Genomic DNA, 25,852 nt, shown 5'->3' with positions numbered 1-25,852 from the left:
AGAAAGTAGCAATACTTCCATCTTTATCAGAAACGTTATTTATAAAATATGACGACTAAAGGACAACAGAAAAAGTTTTGAGATTGTTGTAGAAAAAAAATGTTTAAACATTGTTCATTTCTGAGGGAATGGATTTTCTTCTTTTTTTTTTTAACTAGCCAAATTTTATTTACATATTTAATAATTTGGATAATTTCTATGTGTATCCTCTAATTATATAATTAATGCTAAAAAAGAACAACATACTGCATGTAAACATTATACAAGGGAAAAGACGATGGTTAAATTTGAAGATTATAAAATTCCTTAACCAAATCTTAATCAAAAAGTTATTTTCTCCACTCAAAATAATCTGCAAAATTTTCAAAAGTTGCAAAACATCATTAGATTTTTCAAAGAATCTCAAGACATTTTCGATTTTCTTAATGTTTTTCCACTGTATTTCAAGAAACATAATTATTCTTTATCAAATATTTAATGTGAATGTCATTTAATGTTTTTGACATTTTAATTCCTTAATTTATTGATGCTAACATTATTTTCTTCTATAGATCAATAATATGCCTGACATTGTGAAAAGTTCAACAATTGACAAGTTTGATGAAGATACAATTGATAGAGAGGTATACATATCCATTATTTTTACTTTTTAAAAAAATGCATATACAACATTCTTTTCATTGGTTCATGTCATGATTTTCAGTTTAGAAAATTGTTTTCATTGTTAAGCATGCATCTTGTTTTAGATGCTTCATCCAAGCATCTTGATGAGAGCCTCTGTCACTTTGTTGTGGATGTTTTTAATGGAAATCACTCCAGACAAGGTTTCACACCTTGTTTGGAGCTAATAAGAATGAAAAACGATTATTGCAAAAGCAAGAGAGCTCTACTGATCTTGAAAAGATCAATGGCTATAGGAAAACAGTGGCCAAGAAAAGAGTTCCCCACAAGCTTGCAGTTCTTGGAAAGAAGCTACTGGAATAAGAATCATTATTACAATGAAGTATCAAAATGGTGAATTGATGACAACCACTAGACCAACAAATCAAACGAGCTGTAACAAAGAAGCAGGAAATAGATAAGACAATTCTGAAATACATATGCCATAATAGTATTTAAAAAAAGAACTGAAACTATCAACCTAACATCTGTGAGGGAGAAAGATGGTGCAGAGAATAAGAAAGGCTTGCGTCAATGAAATTATGGATACATAATTACATTTATGCACTTTATTAAAAAAACCCTCCAATGGAACAGGAATTCACCAGTCCAAATATGACAACAGTTTGAAATAGCATTTTTAGACATGTTCAACATATTTTGTCAATGAATCTTTTATGGGTTTAGGTTTTAATTTGTATACTAATTTTTATTTGTGTTAGTCATTAAAATGATTATTTAATGTTTTTATTTGTGTTAGTCATTAAAATGATTATTTAATGTTTTTATTTGTGTTAGTTATTAAAATGATTATTTAATGTTTTTATTTGTGTTAGTCATTAAAATGATTATTTAATGTTTTTATTTGTGTTAGTCATTAAAATGATTATTTAATTTTTTTTTTGTGTTAGTTATTAAAATGATTATTTAATGTTTTTATTTGTGTTAGTCATTAAAATGATTATTTAATGTTTTTATTTGTGTTAGTCATTAAAATGATTATTTAATGTTTTTATTTGTTTTAGTCATTAAAATGATTATTTAATGTTTTTATTTGTGTTAGTCATTAAAATGATTATTTAATGTTTTTATTTGTGTTAGTCATTAAAATGATTATTTAATGTTTTTATTTGTGTTAGTTATTAAAATGATTATTTAATGTTTTTATTTGTGTTAGTTATTAAAATGATTATTTAATGTTTTTATTTGTGTTAGTTATTAAAATGATTATTAATGTTTTTATTTGTGTTAGTTATTAAAATGATTATTTAATGTTTTTATTTGTGTTAGTCATTAAAATGATTATTTAATGTTTTTATTTGTGTTAGTCATTAAAATGATTATTTAATGTTTTTATTCTCTTTTGTCAGGTTTGGATGATTTTATACAGATTTTCTATCATCAGAACATAAAATGATTTAGAAACTGTTTATTGTTAGGAACTAAATCTCGATATTTACTTATATATAAAAGGTATTTTGTCTATGTATGTGTCTGAGTTCATTCCCTATGGATACCGAAATGCCTGGATTGATCTTTTTTTTTTAAATTTCACAAATATGCTTTATGTGTCTGGTAGTGTTCTTGCGTTTTGTATAGGAATGCTTTCGATAAGTATCGATAATCAAAAAAATCTGATTAAAGTTAATAATGCTGTATAGCTTAACGTCACAAGAGCATTGAAAATTTTTATCACTCAACAAGCAGAATGGCCCAACATATAAAATCAATAATATGGGCCTTTGATAAGACAGGGCACATTTGAAATGAATGTTTCTGTTTAGAGCACAATTGAACCACGATACTCGATGTTGCATATTAAACTTTAATTCAAGCCATTACATATACAAAATAATTTTATGAAATTTACAGTGTAGACTACAATGTATTGTGGACTTAGTCGCTGCAGAGAGGCATGTGAAGCTTCCTTGTGATGGGTTCCTGACCAGAGCACGCAGTCAATTAATTTGATTGGAAAATGGTCGATTTCACCAATTTTGATGACAAAAACAGTACTGTTAGTGTGAAACATTCGAGGATCCTCATTTAATCTCGAGCAATGTCAGGTCTTCTTGCTCATAGCTTATAAAGGCACGATATGGACACATTGCTTGATCTCTTAATAGTCCAAGGGAGAGGCATATATGCTATAATCTTGTTCAGCAATATAAATGGAGACGAAGACAATTTTATTTTTAACTTAGTTTACTTATATAATTGGATCCATCTTGTTAAGTTGCTTTTGAGGAGTATAAATACTCCTGTATATTCATAATCGACATGACGTCTAATCTTGTTAAGATCTGATTACATGATTAGATTGACTAATTTGCTATCTGTTCTGATGGCATCAGTCCCTGTAAATTGCACTCCTTAATCTTCTATGAAAAAACTTTCTGCTACTTAAAAACACAATTTTTAATGTGAATCAAACGTCTAATATTTCTAAATAGTTTTAATATTTGATTTTTTTTTTATCTGGTTGAATTAAAATTTATACAACAAACTATAATGATTGCTTTTTAAATTCTTGATTTCTTTTTAAATTTTTTATTTTTGTCTTTCAGTTGATGAAGCCTGAAATGGTATTCATTCCTGAACGATATATACCAGATTCTGATGAAGAAGATTTGACAGAAGAAGAAAAAGAAAAACGCAAAGCAAAATCTGAAAAAATCCGAAAAGTCCTCACAGAACAAAGGTGAATAAATTGTTTTGAATCTTTCATTTATTTGCAATGTTTTTAGCGTTGTTGGTGGTGGTGTTTTTGTTGGTGGTGGTGTTTTTGTTGGTGGTGTTGTTGTTGGTGGTGTTGTTGTTGTTGGTGGTGTTGTTGTTGGTGGAGGTGTTTATTTCGATTTTCCTTAGAAAATAGACTTTTGTTTTTATTATCTGTTTATTACTTAATTAGACCTATGACTCGTTCAATCACATTCTACTATTATACTTTCATTTGACAATTCGTAATTATTCTTGCATAACTAAAAATAACTCTCTTTACTTTTATATCATACTCATCATTATTATTATTAGTAGTAGTAGTAGTAGTAGTAGTAGTATACAAACATATTATTTGAAAGTATTATTCTTTATTCTAATATAGGTAAAGAGATTTATTACTTAGCCATTTAATTTACATATGTGCTTGTTGTGTCTACAGACACACACATGTTAAATGATACGAACAAAAAGTGTCACTCTTTTTTTAAATGCTTACAAACATAAATGAACTATTAGAGTGACAACATAGAGAGAGGGATCGATAGAAATACATCACTAGCTAAGAGAAAGATTAATTATAAATTATGGCTAATCAAAACAATTGACATAGTATTTATAACTCAATCCCAGAACTAAGATATAGTTTAGCATGTATTTTGTGTTATTAAAGTATATAGGAAAAAGGCTTTGGGAAAACAAACATTGATGAACTCATATTTAATATACAAAGAGATAAGTTATATTCCATCAATTTATCATAGACTAGCGGGGGATGCCTAGCCTTGCCGGATCGTAAAATATGCTTAAATATATTTAAATTCATGCAGATTTCATATTTATTATTACAGAGCTAATTCTCTATTGAATATTATATTGTACCTAATATAGTGATTTCAAAAGATTTTTTTTAAAAATGACTTGAGTGTCATCAACTAGAATCACAACCAAAACATTTAGCGCTCCAGCCGTGTTTCCTTCTGTCTGAGTTAACAGATAGATAAGAAAGATTTAAAATTAAATCACTTCAAACTATGAATGAATTTACACATGTACAAAAGTAATAGAAATATGTCATCAAGTTGAAATGAACATTTTGCATTTCAACTTGCCGACATTTCTGTATGTGTTATTCATCCATCCAAATAAAAATTTTACTCGTTATAAACCATCCTTGGTGTATGATTACTATTTCCTGTTAATTTCAATGTTATGTGATCAATAGTTTAAGAGTTTATCAGCTATTTTCCACAGCGTGACTTTCTTTTTATTATGAGCGATTTCAATGCCCGTGTCTGTGGCTTACATTCCACATATAAGAATTCTGTTGGTAAACACACCATCGTTTCCAGTAATATTAGAAGTGAACAGCTGGCTAGTTTCTGTTCTGATAATAACTTTTATCTGGTTAATACTTTCTTTCAGAACTGTAACCTTCATACTTGGAATCATTCCAACAGTAAGAGTAAAGGCCAAATCAATCTCATTCTTTCTCATAAAAGGTTTTGTCAAAAAGTCACAAATGCGTCAGTCCCAAACATCCCAAGCATATGAGACCACTTATTCATTCATGTTGACGTTAATGTAAAGTGCATTTGGAAGAAACCTAAAACTCCAGTGAAGAAATATAATGTTGAAGTCTTGAAAAACATTGAAACTAATGATTTTTTCCTACTATAGAGTTTACTAACTGATTTCAACCTTTAATAGATGCTCCTCTTATTGATGTTGAAGAATTTTCAGATATAGTGAACATGAAAAGCATTGAAACTGGTGAAAAGGTCACGCCACCTGTTAAGCAACCAGTTCTACAATGGATTCAACCCGATATCAGGAGAGCAATTGATAACAAGAAAAGTGTTCGTATAAAGTATGGAGACGATTCAACTCTATACAAAATACCAAAAGCAGAAATGAAAAAACTAGTCAGAAGGAATAGAACCAACCAAATGATGATATTGATAAAATTTCAAATTTATCCCCAGATAAACAATTTTTCATCGCTATGACTAAAAACTCACAAACATAATTGTTATGGGGTTAAATGGTAATAAACGAAAGGAACACGGGATTTTTAGGAATGAAACATGTATTCACATATATTACAGGCAAAGAGAGTTGAGTAATACTGCTCTTCAACGGTTGGGCGTGTGCAACCGACCTGCTTGGTCGCATGCCAATCTCAGACTGCCGGGCACCGGTACTCCATACCGGAAGTGATGTCACCAGAGGAAGTGACGTCATGAGATAGTCCATTAATCCCATGGAGGGGCATCTCCAACAGTAATATAAAAACGGAAAAATCTTAACTTCCAAGGAAGAAATTTTAAAGAGATGGGCACGAAGATTTATATGATGACCCTAACACTTGTGATCCACTCCCAACTATATATTCCATCTATAACAAAAGAAGAAATCGTAACAGCCATGAACAAGATATCCACTAGCAAAAGTTTTTAAAAGCTGGAGGTGATGCTATGGTCCTAATTCTTCATAATCTGTTCAATCTTATTTTAGAAACTAAAATTCCATTCTAAAAGCATTAATCATTGTTTTGTACAAAAAGAATGACAGGTCTGAATGTAAAAACTATAGACAACAACCTATACATTTGTTGAGCCATGTTTATAAACTCTTTATGACTATCATTGGCAACAGAATCACAACTGATCTTTATTCCTCCCTAATTCCCAAGCTGCCTATCAACTTGGGTGGGGCACAGTCGAACAGATTTTTGCCCTTAGCCAATTGATTGAAAAATCAATCGAGTTAAATAAACATCAATTTTATCGATTTTACAAAAGCTTTGGATTGTAAAACCCTTAAACTTTTTGGCTATGATCAGCCTATCATCAAAGTTATGCTTTGAGGATATGTTAGAAGGCAAAAGAGGCAGAGGAAAGCCAAAGGTGGAGAGAAAATGTTTTTGATTGGACATCTCTCAACAGTTAGCCGTCAACTGACTTGCACTGGATCAGAAAGAATGGCAAAAAATGTCACGTGGTTTGCAATTCCAAGCAGAAGATGCGACTCAAGATGATTTTTGCACAGATACACACACACACACACACACATATTTATATAGAATAATATATTCAAATAAGTGTTTATAGATACAATGTCTAACAACGTGAAACACCAACAACATTTTGTTATATTTTCTACAATTGCTTTCAGTGTTTGTTACAACAGAGGTTTTGACTTTGTCCATTATTCCATTATCTTGCTAGTCTTTAATCTAAAAATAGAATGAAATTTAGACAAGAAAATACTAGAAATAATTAATAGTAAAAAGAAACACAGAATTTTGAAGATTTTTGTAAAATGATTGTACATGCTATGAAAGAAGTAGGCATTAAATTTAACCGAGTTACAAATCAGCAGAAAAATAATTTTTTTTAATGTGTTTATGATGATATGTATTAAAAAAAAATATTATAGTTAGTAAAAGAAAAAAAAATATGAATTGTTTTTGCAACCCTTTTGAAATGTAAACCGTTTTTTACTGGCTGACATTGATCTTCAAAGCTTCAAACTACTGAAAAACATTGGGTTGGATAAAATTTATAATCAATAAATTTGATTGTAATGTAACAAACACAGGCTGATAAATTCTGTAATCAATTGTTTATGTAAAATCAAGTGATTTTTTTTTTAAATTGAATTCATAAATCTATCAGAATTTAAAAGTGCTGTAATAAAACTTTTTAGATATGAAATGCGCATCACATTTTGGTTTTAAATCTTGTTTTCATCATTAAATGTACTGATTGAATGAATGTGTCTTTCAATGCAGCCAATCTAAAATAGGTCAATCTATTTATCAGTCTATTATGCTTAATTTTCTAATAACATTTGAGATGCTTTCATGCCTCTCTACAATAGTTTCTAGCTGTCAGTTCATCAGTCTTCTTCACGCTTGGAATAGCAGTTTCATTGATGAATGCACAAATCGAGTTGCAGCATCTTCAGCATAAAATGTTCTTGTTTATTCTGGAAGTTTTAACTTGAAAATTGAAAACATCTATGAATAAGAGACATTTTTTTTGTAACAGATTTTCCTATATATTATTTTAATTGGAATTCATTATTGAGATGAGTATTATTTATATTTATTGCTGACTATTATTCTCATTTTTATTAGTTGTTGTTTCACGACGTTTCGGACAACTATTCCTATGGCAGTGATTGCTGAGAATGCAGTCAGGAGATTCAAAGTTCCTATCCGTCGCGGTTACCACTTGATGAAGGCCAGAGGAATAGTTGTCCGAAACGTTGTGAAACAACCAATAAAGATGAGAATAATAGTCCGCAATAAATAAATATAAATAAAACTCATCTCAATAATGAATTCCAATTAAAATAATATTTATACCATTCGGTACAGACCCAACCATGGAAAATCAGATAATAAATAAAAATTAAAAAAAAAAAAAACATGTGGATTTATAAGATCAAAAAATCCAACCTTGATCGCCCTTCGGGGCCCGTTGTGCAGTTGATAGAGACGTTGAATCTCTACTGTTCCAGATGAGCATTGTCTGAAGATAGCGGTTTCAATCCTACCCAAAGCATGCCAGAGGCTTACTTGGCCAAAACGTAGTGAGACAACTCCGGATGGCAGTGATTGCTGAGAATGCAGTCAGGAGATTCAGAGTTCTTATCCGTCACAGTTACCACCTGACGAAGGCCAGAGGAATAGTTGGCCGAAACGTGAAACAACAACCAATAAAGATGAGAATAATAGTCCGCAATAAATAAAAATAGATTTTCCTGTTTTAAAATGTATCCACAATGATTTTTATTTGTTTATTCTTTTTCACCTCAAACAAGGCGTATTGATTGTCACTTGAACATAAGCAGCTACTGAGTTCATGTCTAATAGGGGATAGTGGGGAGTTGAGTAGCAAGATGTCTTTTCACAATACATTTAAACTTCTGCATTTTTCATTTATGCTGTCAGAGAAGCAGGAAACAGGGAGGGTATTCCAAAGTCTAGCAGTCTAACAGAAGAAACTATTGGCATAGAAGGCTTCAAACATGAAGGGGTGGGATTTTGCTGCTTGTTGAGTTGGTCAGGTGTATGTATATCAAGGAGTTATCAGTGTTTTGTAGCACTACAATTGATCAATTCTTTGTGTAGAGAAAGCAGGCTTATTGTGTTGATGACACATAGCAGTAGTAGTAATCAGTTACTAACTTTCTTTTCTTTTTGTTGACACCTTTTTCTCCAGCTTGTCGATTATTGCTCTACTTCCTTTTCTCTCTTGTTCTTTGTTACTGCAAACAATCTGAAACAATCTGAAAAAATTAAAAGAAACTCCATTATTTGTTCTGGGTTGCATATTATTCTCCTGTTAAAAATGCATCTTGTCTTCTCAATTTCAATTAAATATCCAACAGTATTTGCTTTATCATAGGTCAATGATCTACGCTTCAAATGTGCACCTCTGTGTTCATCAATACTGAACACTATCTGGTGGTCGTTAAGAAATTTAAGACAAATAAAGAAACTCTTTGAAGAATGAAAATGAAGTAATTATGCATGCTTCAAATCACTTATTGTGGGGGACACTTTGGTGATCATCTCACAAGTTTCATCCTAAATGGATTTCACACTCACTGGACTTTACTCCGCCCTCCACAGTTATCTCAAAGATAATATTTATCAAAATAATCCCCAGAAGGAGTGCACATTATATCCAGGTGTGTTTATAACAAGGCGGTGCACATTGAACAGTGATAAAATAAAGACTGTTGAACATTCATTGTTGAAACTTGGTGGACAAGTCAGGCATAGATTGAAGTTTATTAGTACCAAATATGGTTGGATCACAGAAAGGATTGTGAATTTTATTATCAATTCCATGGATGACATGTTGTTTGGGAGGGGGGGATTCACCCTGTATTCTATTTAACATGTTTTTTAATTTTAAATTGTAAACTGTCAACGAAAATGATAGATCGATCCCTACCCCAATCTTTCCCTGCATGTTGCACTTTTTGAAAGTTTACCGTATTCCATCCATTTGAAGTTCAAGTCTGTCTAGATTCTATAAATTGTCAAGCACCATTCAATTTCTATGTTTCATACGTTTTAGAATTAAGTTTCTCACAATTTATTCCTTGCAGTTTTGTAAAACACTTAACTGATAAAAAAAAATCTTATTTGCTTATTTAGTAAAATTAAAATTTTAAAACTTTCAATTTTTGTTGATCTGATTATAGCCTTCATTCCTGGACCAAGCAATTTCCAGCAGACCATCCTGAAAAGATCCATGACCATATAGCTAAAGAAAGAATTGTCCGTGAGCATTTATTAACGGTCACTCAAGAACTTGCCAAAGAAGTGACCCAAAAGAGTAAAGCTGCAGCAGGTGAGTACAAATCGTTTATGAATGAAATATATTCAATGTTTAGCTTCATTCTAGTTTCAGTTCAGCATCTTTCAGGGTTCTAATTTTTTTAGGTGGGGGGGGGGGTCTAATAATGTTCTAAGAAGTATTAATTAATTCTGTCATTGCAGTTTAATATCTGTCTAATTATGCTTAATTATTTTCTCTACATTATTTGTATATCTATAATTAAGCTTTTAATGGTATTTCTATTAAATATTTTATGCATAGGGTTATTTACCAGGAAATGCAGATTTAAAATATCAAGAAACATGTCCAATTTTATATTTAATTAGTAAGTTAAGAGGGAGTACACCAAATAATTTTTCAACTTCTATTTTTCCTTCCATTGTTACTATTATTTCTGCTATTATATGCAATTTTAGTATTTACAGATGCATATATATATATATATATATATATATATATATATATATATATATATATATTTCTATGTGCAGGATAATCTGCTAAATTAGCATATAAAAGATCATGTGTATTTGTATATTTGTATGTATCTGTGTTTGCCAACTCAAACAAAAATATATTAATATATCTTCAGTATCTATATTTGTTTTTATAGAAGTCATAAAAAAGTTGTTTTTTTTTTTCTAATCTAATTTTATCAAAGCAACTCATGTTACTCTTCTAAACAGAAAAATTATGTTTAATGAATTCAAAAATTATTTTGAATATATTATATGCATTTAAAGGTTTATTTTATAATGTACAGTTTATCATGTATTCAGTTTTTCGATAAATCTCTTATAATCTTCAACTGTATGAAACTATAAATGTACATTTGTTTTTGAATATCGAAAAATCTTCTCACCCATTTTTTATTTTCAAGTTATTTTGAAACAAGATTTTATAATTTGTATTTTTTCTATATTTTTTTTCATGTAGTTGAACAGTAAAAATATAAAAACAAATTTGTTTTTTTATTTAATCATTAGTTGAACTTTCTGTGTTTTTCATTGTTAGATCACTTTCTCAATCACAACGCAATTACTGATGAAAAGTGATTTTCATCTGTTAAAACGTATGGAAGTTCATTGTTAATTTGTGACAAGAAATAGAAAAATAAGTTATTTACCAAAACAAAATCTGGCTCTCAACTCAGTTTGTTTTAACAAAAATGCAGCTCTGACAACAACTCCAACTTCCTAACATTTGATATTTACTTTTTACTTGTTAGCAAACATAGCATTTTTTTTTTTTTTTAATTCTTAGACTTCATACGATTTTTTATTGACTTTTTCCATTGGGCCAGGATTAAAGTATCTATTCTGTAGTACTTATTAGAGCTGAAGAAATCTTTCGCAACTGGAACATTTTTTTTTCTCATCCAGAAGAATACTTTTGGGGAGCTGGATCTCCTCCACATTAAAAATGAACCTTATAAAGTAAATAGATTTTAATATAAACATTTTTGTCATAAATTCAAATCATTTTAATAATACTGAAATTTATTTTAACATTGTGTTTTTGACTGATAAAAAATATGGTGGTTCTGGATAAAATTTCATAATCTTAAAAATCCAATAAGTGTTTGTCATGATAAAAATAATTTTTCCATTTAAAATGAGTTAAAATAAACTTGAAGAAAATAAATATATTTATAAATTTATTTTTTATTAAAAAAAATTAAGACTTTTTTTTTTTTTCAACTATTCGTTTAGTTGTAAGAACACTAACCCAACTGAAGCAGTTTGAATATTTGCTCCAGAATTACTAATATCTAAATTTTTGTCTGATAATATCTGAGTGTTACAGAGCAAATATAAATATATGAACGCTGTATATTATTATTAGCAATAGTCTTCCTGGATGAATGGTCCCTTATAAAATTGACTATGTCTTATTTATTTGGGGAGTATCTTTGTAAAATTACTGTTAAAGAGAGAAAATCAATTCAAATCAAAATTTAAGAATCGTTTTTTTCTATTTATATAACAAATATCCTTTGCATTCAAGCCAATTTCTGTCGTGGTGGGTTAGGGTGAGTGAAAATCTGTTTTCTTTATCAGTTATGACAGCACAGACATTATTATGGGATGATCATAAGTCACATTAGTTACACTAAACAAGTATGACTTGTTTCTCTTTTATTTCATTGACTTCAATTGATTTTTAATGTTGTTGATCATTTTATATTTGTTTTAAATAAACAAGTATTTGAACTATCGAAGGGAAAATCATTCCTCCCCAAAAAGTAGACTATTGTCATGGCATGCATAAGGTTACATTCATCTAATTTACTTTTAAAAATATTAACATCAACTAAGATTCAGGAGGTCTTTTAAAACTTTAGTGATGAAAAAGAAAAAGAGATGCCATAATGTTGTTTAATTAAAGCAGAAACTATAAAACTCTGATTTTTTTTTTTTTTTGTCAATACTTTCTGTTCATAACTAAATTTCATTTATATTTGAAGGACGCAATCCTTCTTCAGCAGTGAAAACTGGCAAAGCCAGCCATGTCACAAAAGGCAAGACGCACAACAGTCCTGATCTTAATGTGGTTTCTTGTAACACTATGAAACCTTCTCAACTCCAAGAGACCTCTACTACTACAACCAATTCTACTACTACTACTACTTCGATTATAAAGTTAGATTCTTCAAATAAACCACCGTCGCCAAAAATAAACTCTAAATTAACGTTAAGCGTTTTCCAACTCTTACTTGCCGATCTTGTGTCAGAGTCTTCTTGTCTAATGGAATTCCTGGCCAGAAATTCCTGTTGTACTCACCTCAAGGAGGACAACAGTGCTAATGTGCATAGAATGTCTCATCAAAGACCCAATTCCAAATCCTTTTCCCAAAAATTCCCCACTCTTTCGGCTTGCCATTCCAGAATAAAAGCAGGTTCTTTGAGAACATTGAAGAACCCACCTTTTTTTGAAACTGAAGTAATTTTTAACAAATTCAAAAAGTACCCGCTCAGTGATTTGACCAAACCTTCAGCTGAAGAGAAAGGAACCAAAGCATCGGTCTGGAAGTACTTGGAATCATTACTAAAGGATGGAACAGGATCTATTGTCAAAGAGGAACTTCCAAACCGTGTAGAAATTATTCCATCATTGGATGCTCTAAATTTGGAACCTGCATCTTCGATCCACAAAAAACGGAAACGTCATGTCATGTTTAATTCTACTCCAAATTTAAAAGATGAAAATTTACACGCAGTGAACTTTCTTACTGTTGAATCTGCACTCAATGACCTTCGTCTGCATTCTCCACCAAAACAAATACTGGATTCATCACCATCAGAATCTTTAACTCAAAGATCAGATTTGATCCAGAAAATCCCTACCTCGTCTATATCTTTGAATTGCTTGTTTGAGGAAAATCCTGAAGATATTGAAGATTTGGAAGTTTTTTATCGACTTGCAGAAGAGATTTTGAAAATTAATCCTACCAGTGTATGAATATTTCTGTTGAAGTGAAAGATATTTGGAAAATGTTCAATTAGCCATCCAACCTTTTAAAAAAAGTGGAGTAAGATGAAGAAAGAGTTACAGGTAACAGAATGCAATACTAGCACCCCCAACTTTCCTTGGCATAGAATCGTATATCTTTATTTGTTGTTTTGGAAGAAGCATGCAACTCCTTCAAGAATATTAAAACCTTTTTCCTGTTGTGGCCTTTAATAAATCAGCATGACCTTTAGCTTAGATGTAACCCATACTTTATCATCAATCCCCACTTTTATTTTTCAAATTCACTTCTCACTCTGCATGGTCTAAGTAATGTTAGTAATAATACCTTTTTTTCAATTTTTTGATTAACAGTTTAAACTAGAATTTGTTGTTACCTGAAAGTAATAACTAGAAAGGTGGAAGTAATTGATATCATTTATTTATTCTTTACCACACACACACACACACACACACACACACACACACACACACACACACACACACACACACACACACACACACACATACTAAGAGAGATTAAAAAGAATTGTATTAGCTGATATATGTATAAGGATAGAGTTCTCTCTCTCATGAAATAGACATACCCAGGTTTTAAATGTTGTGTTCAAGTGCAGACTGTTATTATATAAAAAGAATGGATCAGAATAAATATGAAATTCATTGTCATTCTTATCAAATAAACACAACAAAGAATATTTTTTGTTTAATAGTTCCTATGATTTTTTTATTTTAATTATAAAAATTGATTTGATATCAATTTTAACTCCTATATTTCAATTATTATTGTTTTTTATGCTCTTAAACATTCCAGATTGAAATAACAATTCACGTTATATATAAATTACATAAACATTGTGAGGAATCTATGCTGACCAATCAACATTTCGACATTTTCATGTTTCGTTAGAACTCAGAATGAATTTTGTAGTAAAAAAAATCAAATTTTCCTTCATTCCATTGATTGATCCGTGTAGACTACGTACAATGTTTATATTTTATTTATATAAAATCTTTACACTCATATTGAGCACTTTTGAAGAAATATTGTTTATAGTTATTGTTAACAATATACCTGAACTTAATACATTTGGGAGAGAGTGAGAATACTCGTCCCAAGGTGGGTAAAATTAATTCCACAAACAGGAACAGTCTTACACCACTTTTATGTTTCCTTATGAAGATCAAGATGTAATGATACTAAATCTTATGCTTAGAATCCATGTTATAATTTTAATCAAAATTCATTTCAAAATTCTAAAAAAATGTCTCAAATCAAGTCTTTCTTTTGTAGGCTTAAACTTAAGGTGTCTTAAGAAGAAATTGAAATTAAGAGAATTTTACTTGTCTAATGACTATGAATAAAATTCAATGCACATCTGAAATATTTAAATTTACAAGTAGGATGTTGTGACCATATTATGATCCCCCCTCCAAAATAAACTTTAAAATATTCCATAAAAACTGAAAACTTGAATATTTAATTGATGTCTAATATATATGGCTAAATTTTTGCAAAAATTCGAAGTATCTGAATTTTCATCAAGAGCTTACGTCTCATTTTTATCTCTTTTGCATAAAATTAAATTAAACTAAGTATGGCCCACATTTAAACCCCTTTACATCTATTTCAAAATTCATGATGATTGGTTGATTAATTTCGAAATAAATCTTGTAAATATAAATCTTGTACATATAAATATACCTAACTTTATGAATATTGAAATAATTATTGTTATTAATGTTACTGATGCACCAACACACATACACGTTTGTTTTATTGTTGCAGGAAGTCATCAGAGAATCGTATTTTTTTTTGTTTGTTTTTTGTTTGTTTTTTTCATAATTAAACAGTGTCAACTCCAACTTCCAACCAATTTTATAGCTTAGGACAAATAAACACAGAGGTTCCCAATTATTTATATGAAAGCAATACTATACAAAAACAAATTAAAATTCTTTTCAATGGGTAGAATTGCATGTTGTATTTGAACCCATAGGTGTTACATGACGTTTTACTTTTGTATCAGGATGAAATTATGTGCATATCATAATCTGACCGTCATCATTGACAATAAAGAAAGTACGCTAATCCAAACCAGAAGTTCTGATCTATGATATATGACTATTATTCTGATCTATGATATATGACTATTATTCTTACAACAATCATACCAATCATAATCTGACCGTCATCATTGACAATAAAGAAAGTACGCTAATCCAAACCAGAAGTTCTGATCTATGATATATGACTATTATTCTGATCTATTTCTTACAATAATCATACCAATTGATGGATGTCCTGTGAAATTATAGTTTGCTTTTCACACACTTGCATGTACAAACTCTGAGAAATGATTTTTGGTGTTTGCATTTTCCTTTTTTAATCAATCTGCATGATCAGAATTTCTTAAATTCTAATTGAAAATATTTTAAAACATTTTCTTAAAACAATTTTATTTTGTGTCACTAATTTATAGTGAAATGGATATTTTAAAATGTAATCATTTCAAAAGCTAAAATATTTACTTAATATTTTATTTTCAAAAATATTAAATTACTTTTCAATTTCTTTTAGATTTTGATTTCTTATAATCAAAGATTACATTAATCAAACCAAAAAAGAAACAAGTATAAGTTTGTTATTATTCTTTAATTATTACTACTGAGTTTCAAGTTGTCAAGGCCAAAATCTATTTGAGGGTAAAGGTTATTTATTATACACTTTGTACCATACCAGCTCAATGTAATGTGTTCACTCACAGGTAGACACTGGAGTTCAATCCTTGATCAATCATACTAAAGATTCAATTGTACCTTATGCTTTTTTTTCACTAAACACTCGGCATCATATGAAATATTTTGAGGGAGAAGTATTACTCTCCCCTACATTTCAGTATGGTAGCCACAGAAAAGAGCTTTCATGTTTTCTCATCTATGGTCGACTTATTCATCTTGAAAAACATTTGAAAACCTCTGTTGCAATAATAGAATTCAGGGTTGTATTTTGAATATCATTAATAAATGATTGTATTCTTGTTAATATTATTTAGAGAAAAGAAGATCCGATCTTTCCTATGTAAAAAAAAAAAAGAAGAAAAAAGAAAATTTTATTTTGAATTTCATTTTAAAAAAATCCACAAATCTTTTAATTATCTAAATGATGATGTCAATTTGATCTCTTGGTTTGTAAAGATTAGTTTGACCTTTTTTAAAAAAATAAAGTTGGTTAACCTTTATCTGTATGAAAAAAAAAAAAAGAAAAAAAGAAATGGCTATTAATTAACTAGATTAAATATTGAATGCTTTAGCACAACCAGGAAAATGAAAGCACACCAAGAGGAGTGAAACCAGCATAAACTCTGTCAGCCGAACTCTAATGACAAGGTAATCTTATCACCAAGACCAAATGATTGTAATGATTGATTCAAGATTTCTATATTCCTACTCCAATGCTCAATATCCGAAAGAATCTTTAGTTTGATTTCAGAACTAAAATACCAATCAAATAAAATCTTTTCTAATCCGACAAGCATGTTTCTGCAACTTCATTTCATGTCTTAGATTTGCATGAACAAAGGTTTCTGCAACTTCATTTCATGAACAAATTGACATGTTAAACAATGAAGAAAAATTGCATGGATTTAAAAAAAAAACATTTGAAAATAATTTTTTTATTTTTTTATTTAACAATTTTTTATGTCCTTTTGTATTATTACTACTATTATAAATACTAATATGAATTTAGATATCATAAAACTAATTTACTAAAAGATCTTATAATTTAAACATAAGCGAAATCATATTTTTGTAAATAATTTCTAAAAACACACCGATGCTTAAACATATCAGTTTACAAATTGATGTTTTTTTTATTTTGTCATATATATACAAATAAATATTTAAAAAGGGAAATGTTTGAACAATTATTATTTTAAAAAATTTTTTTAGTATTTTATAAAAATACTAAACGTACCTGTGATTCACTTGGTCATTATCATTATTTATTTTATTTATTATTATTATTATCATTATCATTATTTATTTTATTTATTATTATCATTATCATTATTTATTTTATTTATTATTATCATTATCATTATTTATTTTATTTATTATTATCATTATCATTATTTATTTTATTTATTATTATCATTATCATTATTTATTTTATTTATTATTATCATTATCATTATTTATTTTATTTATTATTATCATTATTTATTTTATTTATTATTATTATTATCATTATTTTATTTATTATTATTATTATCATTATCATTATTTATTTTATTTATTATTATTATTATCATTATTTATTTTATTTATTATTATTATTATTATCATTATTTTATTTATTATTATTATTATCATTATCATTATTTATTTTATTTATTATTATTATTATCATTATTTATTTTATTTATTATTATTATTATCATTATTTTATTTATTATTATTATTATCATTATTTATTTTATTTATTATTATCATTATCATTATTTATTTTATTTATTATTATCATTATCATTATTTATTTTATTTATTATTATCATTATCATTATTTATTTTATTTATTATTATCATTATCATTATTTATTTTATTTATTATTATCATTATTTATTTTATTTATTATTATTATTATCATTATTTTATTTATTATTATTATTATCATTATCATTATTTATTTTATTTATTATTATTATTATCATTATTTATTTTATTTATTATTATTATTATCATTATTTTATTTATTATTATTATTATCATTATCATTATTTATTTTATTTATTATTATTATTATCATTATTTATTTTATTTATTATTATTATTATTATCATTATTTTATTTATTATTATTATTATCATTATTTATTTTATTTATTATTATCATTATCATTATTTATTTTATTTATTATTATCATTATCATTATTTATTTTATTTATTATTATTATTATCATTATTTATTTTATTTATTATTATCATTATCATTATTTATTTTATTTATTATTATCATTATTTATTTTATTTATTATTATTATTATCATTATTTTATTTATTATTATTATTATCATTATCATTATTTATTTTATTTATTATTATTATTATCATTATTTATTTTATTTATTATTATTATTATCATTATTTTATTTATTATTATTATTATCATTATTTATTTTATTTATTATTATCATTATCATTATTTATTTTATTTATTATTATCATTATCATTATTTATTTTATTTATTATTATCATTATCATTATTTATTTTATTTATTATTATCATTATTTATTTTATTTATTATTATTATTATCATTATTTTATTTATTATTATTATTATCATTATCATTATTTATTTTATTTATTATTATTATTATTATCATTATTTATTTTATTTATTATTATTATTATCATTATTTTATTTATTATTATTATTATCATTATCATTATTTATTTTATTTATTATTATTATTATCATTATTTATTTTATTTATTATTATCATTATCATTATTTATTTTATTTATTATTATCATTATCATTATTAATTTTATTTATTATTATTATTATCATTATCATTATTTATTTTATTTATTATTATCATTATCATTATTTATTTTATTTATTATTATCATTATCATTATTTATTTTATTTATTATTATTATTATCATTATCATTATTTATTTTATTTATTATTATTATTATTATCATTATTTATTTTATTTATTATTATCATTATCATTATTTATTTTATTTATTATTATCATTATCATTATTTATTTTATTTATTATTATTATTATCATTATTTTATTTATTATTATTATTATCATTATTTTATTTATTTTATTTATTATTATTATTATCATTATTTTATTTATTATTATTATTATTATCATTATTTATTTTATTTATTATCATTATCATTATTTATTTTATTTATTATCATTATCATTATTTATTTTATTTATTATTATTATTATCATTATCATTATTTATTTTATTTATTATTATTATTATCATTATTTATTTTATTTATTATTATCATTATCATTATTTATTTTATTTATTATTATCATTATCATTATTTATTTTATTTATTATTATTATTATCATTATCATTATTTATTTTATTTATTATTATCATTATCATTATTTATTTTATTTATTATTATCATTTTCATTATTTATTTTATTTATTATTATTATTATCATTATTTTATTTATTATTATTATTATCATTATCATTATTTATTTTATTTATTATTATCATTATTTATTTTATTTATTATTATCATTATCATTATTTATTTTATTTATTATTATTATCATTATCATTATTTATTTTATTTATTATTATCATTATCATTATTTATTTTATTTATTATTATTATTATCATTATTTTATTTATTATTATTATTATCATTATTTATTTTATTTATTATTATTATTATCATTATTTATTTTATTTATTATTATTATTATAATTATTTATTTTACTTCGACTAATTATCATTATTATTATTTATTATTATTATTATCATTATTTATTTTACTTCGACGCCATTCAAAAATTCATAAACTGATACAGTTTTTAAAATATTCTTTTTGCATAACTAAAAATAAAAGGTTTTTTATTATTTCATCCTTAGTTTTATAAGTATTATTATGCTTTATTATTCGTAGAGCGACTTATTTTGTCAGCTAATTTATAAATCTGATTGTGGTGTGTACAAACATGGTATATAAATTAGATGGCTACGCTAAGAAAAGAATTATTTTTCCTTTAAATCTTTATGAAGATATTAATAAATATTAGAGAATCAACATAGTGAGAGGTGGATGACAGATTCAATTACTTACAAATTACAGCCAATTAGAACGTTAAAACAATTTAAAAAATATAACTCAATCACAAAACTAAATTCTATTTTAGCATGTATTTTGTATTATTCAACTGTATAGGTAATAAACGTTGATTAACTCGTATTTAGTCTAATAATCGATTAAAGATACAACCAACTAATATTTCATATATGACAAACACATTTGTTTTATGAAAAAGGCTGACTTCTAAGAAAGTATGTGAAGACAAACAGTTGCCTCCCCTTGACTATAAAATATGATGGTCGACCCTAAATGAATAAATTCTAGTGCTTTATCAAATGTAACTTTCGAAAGTTTGAAATTATATTTGAATGCATTTAATGAAAGTTATTATTTTTTTGCTCTTATGCAAAGTACTAAATATTTAAAATCAATTTATTCTTAATCAGTAGGTATGACACTAATTGCTGACACCCATAAAAAAATACAAGTAAAGACTAGTAAAATGAAATTAATTCATCATAACTTTTACTCTATATCAAAGAGGAAGGAGCAGGGTTAAAATCGCATATAAACATTCTTTATTTTACACTGAATAAAATGGATGAAATGTGATTTGAACGTCGCAAAATAATCAAAACATAAAAAAATGAGAAATTAACATGGCATCGCAGATATACGTAGAACAGGTCTTATAAAACATTAAAAATATAAGGAATAAAAAACTTAGTACAAATATATATCTTTTTAAAGTTTTTGTTCAATCATTATTCAAGTGAAATATAACAGTAAAAGTTTTACCTTTGGCTTGAAATATTATGAAAAAGACATACATAGATGGATATACAGAAAATTTTCATATTTTAAGTAGACAACATCTAAAACAATTTTTGATATGGAACCCATTAACAAAATTTCCTTTATTATTAATTTTCAATATTGTAATTTGTAGCACAGAAAAGTAATATTTAAATTATTTTTATTAAATTCCTACTTATTCTAAGAAATATCAATTCTTTGTAAAACATGCACAAATGAATTTAATTCTTAAATCATAATTGTTTCAGTTACTTGGTTTAGAAATTATATTTTTTTTCTAACAAAATAAATAACTAATGGTATGACTTTTATTAGCGAAATGCGAACAGATTACTGCATCATCAGCCTTCCATAGAAAAAATTATTCACATTTGATTTTTAAATATATTTTTTAATTATTCACTATTAAAAAATAACATCGATGTAAAAAGAATTTTTTTTTAATAACAGTACAATTTTCTGTTTATCATGGTAAGTTTTAAGACCGAATCTTCCCCTTTTTTTTTTTTTTTTTTTCACAAACCTTGACAAATTCAATCATTTAAAAAAAAAAAAGTAACAATTTCAGAAATTGTTTGAAATTGCACAGGTAAAAACTTAAATGTAGATAAATAGTTTTTTTAAATTTCGTAAAACTTAAATAATTTTAATATATTTTCTAACTTTTTTTTTTCCAAAAAATCGTATAAAAATCGGCAACGTTTGTGAGCCAAAATTGAATATATTTTATTTCCCCACTAAAAAGAAAATCTAATAAGATGGGAGGGGTTGGGGGTAAATATGAGGATTTTTTTTTTTTTTGTTTATTATTTTATTTCAGTTTTTATATATAGTTTAACTTTTTTTTTTTTTTTCTGTAAAAAAATTAACAAAATGGATCAATTATTTGATTTTTGAGAGAATTTAAAAAATTGCGTTTTCATTGTTTACGTCAAAATATGTAGAAATAACATTTGGTTCCAATTTTCCCGTTTTTAGCTTTTTGAGAAATTTTTGGAAAATTCACCAGTTTTATGAAGAGTAAAAAGATTTTTTTTTTTTTTTAGAATCTTTCTTCTTGAGAATACTGCAAAAATTACAATTAATTTTATTTTACAAGTTTTTACTGTTATTTGTTATGGGGTGAAGGTCGAAAATTCCACCTTTATTGATGTAATACTTATCAATCAGAGTTTCAAACATGAAAAGTGTGTGTGGGTGTGTGTGTGTGTATATATATATATATATATATATATATATACGATTCATTAATTTTTATATAAATCTTGTATGTTCTAAAGGCTCAGAGCAATTTGTGCATATTTGCACTTGGGCACAGCATTTGTTCAGACATTCCCTCCTAAGAAAAAACCAACTTATAAATAAAAATCTACTGAGCCAGATATCTTGCACTTTGTATATCTCTGGGCTTCTTGACATCTTGTTCGTGAAATATTCTAATTAAAATCTTTGTATAAACTTTGCTATGCCTAAACACTACCAGCAATGTCCTTGCTCATTTAACGAGTAGATCACTAATATAAATTTTGAATAAACAGATACAATATCTTTGAAACCACGTTAAGATGTAAATATTTTATTAAAAATCATTTGACATGTATTAATAACATAATCGTTATATATGATTGGCCCTCGCCCTCTCCTGTCCTTGATATACACTCTAGATTTAATGGCTTAGACTAGAATTGAATTTGTTTCAGCACAATTCTTACCTTCTTTCGGAAAAGGAGAGATAACTTGAAGCAGAATTTCAAAGGAGTTATGGCCCTTGTTTCAAGTCCATCACTTTGTGTTTCTTTTTTTTTTAATTCCGGATTTTATGTTTTGTTTTTATTAATTGGAATCTTGGGTTAGGGTGAGTCCTTCCTTTCCAAATATTCAAACCAAAATGAAGTTAAGGATTTTGTTCATCTAAAAAGAGAAACAAAGTAACTTATGAAGTGCCTTCAATAAGTTTCCAGACTTTTTCGTATCGGCACTTTTATTGATAGTACACACATGAAACTTTAGTCTCCTTAGAAGTAATCTCCTCCAGCTGTAACTTTTGGAAGGCCTATGGAAATCTTCTGTGAGTGCGTCAATGACCCTTGTCACAGCCTCTTTCATCTTCTAAATTGTTTCATAAAGACAACCTCTAAGGTTTTCCTTGAGCTTAGGGAATAACCAAAAGTCACAGGGAGCAAGGTCTGGACTATAGGGAGGGTGAGGAACTGTCTTGACGTGAATGTTGGTCAAATAGTGACAAGGATGGAATTGTGGATTAGTGTATTGTCCTCGTGAAAATACCACTGACTTGCTTTGGAGAGTGCTGGTTTCTTCAGACGGAATCTCTTCCTGAGCTCCCTTAAAAGCTTAATATAATATTCCTTGTTGACTGTCTGTCAAGTGGGATCCCAATGCATGTGGATCATGCCCGTGCTATCAGTAAAAGGGATCATCATAAGTTTCTGGATGGCCTTCTTGGGTCTGGGAAAACCAGCATTCTTGCACTGGGAATTCTGCCTCTTGGTCTTTAAGTCATAGCAGTAGATTCAGCTTTCATTGCAGGTCACCAGAGCATCAAGAACTGTAGGATCTGAATTGAGCAGCTTGACCATCTCACTGCTGTCATGACGTCTTTCTTTCTGATTTGCTCTGAGCACTCTTGGGACAAACTTTGCGCAAATCTTCGGCATCTTCAGTTACTCACAAATAAATTTGTGTACAGTTCCCACACTGACATCAAACTGTGCACTTATTGTCTCTATAGACATATGATGGTCCTTATCCATGAAATTCTTTATTTGGCCAATCAACTCTAGCGTTCTTTCTTACTCCTCCCACACCTCATCATCTATCACAGACTCCATGCCTTCCTTGAATCTCTTATGCCATTCAAAAACTGATGCTCAATTCATGCAAGATTGTCCAAAAGCAGTCTGAAGCATTCCATATGTTTCTGTGGCATTTTTCAAGTTTAAAACAGATTTTTATTGCATGTTGTTCTTCTAAAGTGTCCTCACGTCCAGATTGCATTTTTGAAATTCACCAGTTGTGACAATCAGGCTTTAGCAGGGTGTATTCCAATTCCTGCTGTAGCTGTTCATTTAAATGTGAAATCATAAAAATTGGTCGGTAATCTCATAAGATGTATAGCAATAACATACTGAATTTTTAAGAGTCTATGACAATTTTCCAAAAAATGTCTGGAAACTTATTGAAGGCTCCTCGTAATTTCAAATTTGCTGGTAACTCGTTTGAATTTTATTAGTGGGGTTAGAAAATAAATGTAAAAGTTGCACATTGGGGACCACACCCTAATTTAGAAAAATTATTCATACTAAAATACATATTTTTAGTAATAAATATAAATTGATGTATAATTTTTTAATAAATAAACATAAAAATCTGAAAACAATTCGTTTCATTTTTTTGTCTACTATTCAAAAGATAATGAAAGTCTATGTTAAAAATATATAGTAGATGATGCAAAGAATCATTTTTATTTGCATATTTTTTTAATTAGAAAATTGTTTATATCTACATTTAAAAAAAAAAAAAGAGAGAGAGAGAGAGAGAGGAAATTAAACTTTTTTTTTTTTTTTCAGTGGAGCGTAGGAAAACCTGGGCTGGAACTCCATCAACTGACTATTTGAAGACGGTTTTTGGTGAAAAAGACCTTTACGTTGAAGACATTTTGTCAGGTTAACTGCTAATAATTACCTAAATAATCGACATTCTGCTCCTCATTCTTCAAGGAAAGAACCAGAAAAAAAAAGCCTTTTTGTCATTTTTTTTTTTTTTTTTTTTTTAAATCGACTGTAAAAACATTGGTTCTCCACAAATTTATTGTTAACTGCTGCTACTCCTAAATTGGACACTGCTGTATGATAAACCTGCTATCCAAGACTTTTACAAAAAGAAAAGAAAAGATTTAGTTTTGCCTTCATCTGTTTTGTTTCTGTCTGCAGTATTCTCAAACCTTTTTCAGAAGATACATTGTGGCAAAAAAATCCAGAATGAGGACACCAGTCGACTCTAAATAAAATTCAACTCCAAATGTTTTTCAATCACATTCTCATTTGTTGACATATTACATTCATATAAAAAATAATAAAGACAAGAATTAAAAAGCAAGTAAATAAAATGACATTCCATAGTAGGATTGTTATGATACGAAAATTTTCACGTCAATACGCCGTAATCCATCTATCCCAACAAAAGAAAATGGAAATTTAAATTTAGACAAGCTTAAGTATTTGCATAGAAATGTTCCACATCAGCCAAGTTGACCAGATTGTCTAGTGATGTACAGTTGCTCACAAAATGAGCACATTGTTCGTTGTATCAGACATTTATGATTTTCTTCTGTTTTAACAACACTGCAACAGTTTTCTATTGCCAACAATAATTTATATATGTAAAGTATGCTAAAGTTCCAGTTTGGTTTTGGGGAAACTCTGCAGTAGTAGTAGTAGTAGTAGTAATATAAAAAAATGATATGTGATATTACTCTTACTAATATTTCAAAATCATATAATGATACCACTGTAGAATGAGTTCACAAACGTTTAAGCAAAACAAAAAACCGGATTGAGTGTTGCATCGAAAGTGAAATGAACAGCACGGTAGGAAAAAGAGGAAGTATATCTTAACTTGCCAACAGCTAGATAAAAAAAATCTGACCAGGGGTAAGGGAGGGGAGAGCAAAATGTTTTAGGTGGCTAACAGGAAGTCACAAGTACAAAACAAAGGAATAAAAGTTGAACTGTATATGGCTTTCATATCAAACAAAAAAATAGTTGTATCATTTAAAAGACGTATCAAAGTTTTAGTACTTTTGACAACCTTATTCCATAGTAAAAGGTTTCATGAAATGAAGAGGTGTGCATAATTTTAAATCAAATTTATCATGTTTGAGTCCAGGGAATGACTGATTTTTATTATTTTTTTTAATAATTTGTGTATGTGAAAACAAACAAACGCAAAACAAGAAATATCAAAACTG

General features: G+C 27.1%; 1 protein-coding gene across 6 annotated transcripts in view; it reads left to right on the top strand.

The window, feature by feature from the left end:
• Nucleotides 1-25,852, top strand: part of LOC145293166 (uncharacterized) — a 333,600-nt gene that overhangs the window by 307,259 nt on the left and 489 nt on the right. For 3 of the 6 annotated variants that reach the window (XM_080139622.1, XM_080139625.1, XM_080139624.1), the window contains 5 exons: nt 552-623; nt 3,228-3,361; nt 9,607-9,755; nt 12,211-13,298; nt 24,453-24,651. In XM_080139622.1, coding sequence (XP_079995748.1) covers nt 552-623; nt 3,228-3,361; nt 9,607-9,755; nt 12,211-13,205 — 1,350 coding nt within the window. In that variant the 3' untranslated portion in view covers nt 13,206-13,298; nt 24,453-24,651. Of the gene's footprint in view, nt 1-551; nt 624-3,227; nt 3,362-9,606; nt 9,756-12,210; nt 13,299-24,452 lie in introns of all 6 variants that reach the window. The other 3 variants (XM_080139627.1, XM_080139628.1, XM_080139626.1) reach the window with 2 other exon arrangements.

Source organism: Euprymna scolopes, chromosome 14 (assembly GCF_053919585.1).
Source record: "Euprymna scolopes isolate OS-2025 chromosome 14, ASM5391958v1, whole genome shotgun sequence".
NCBI classification, from domain to species: Eukaryota; Metazoa; Mollusca; class Cephalopoda; order Sepiida; family Sepiolidae; genus Euprymna; species Euprymna scolopes.
Note: the sequence above shows the minus strand (reverse complement) of the source record. Positions and strands in the feature narration are given on the sequence as shown.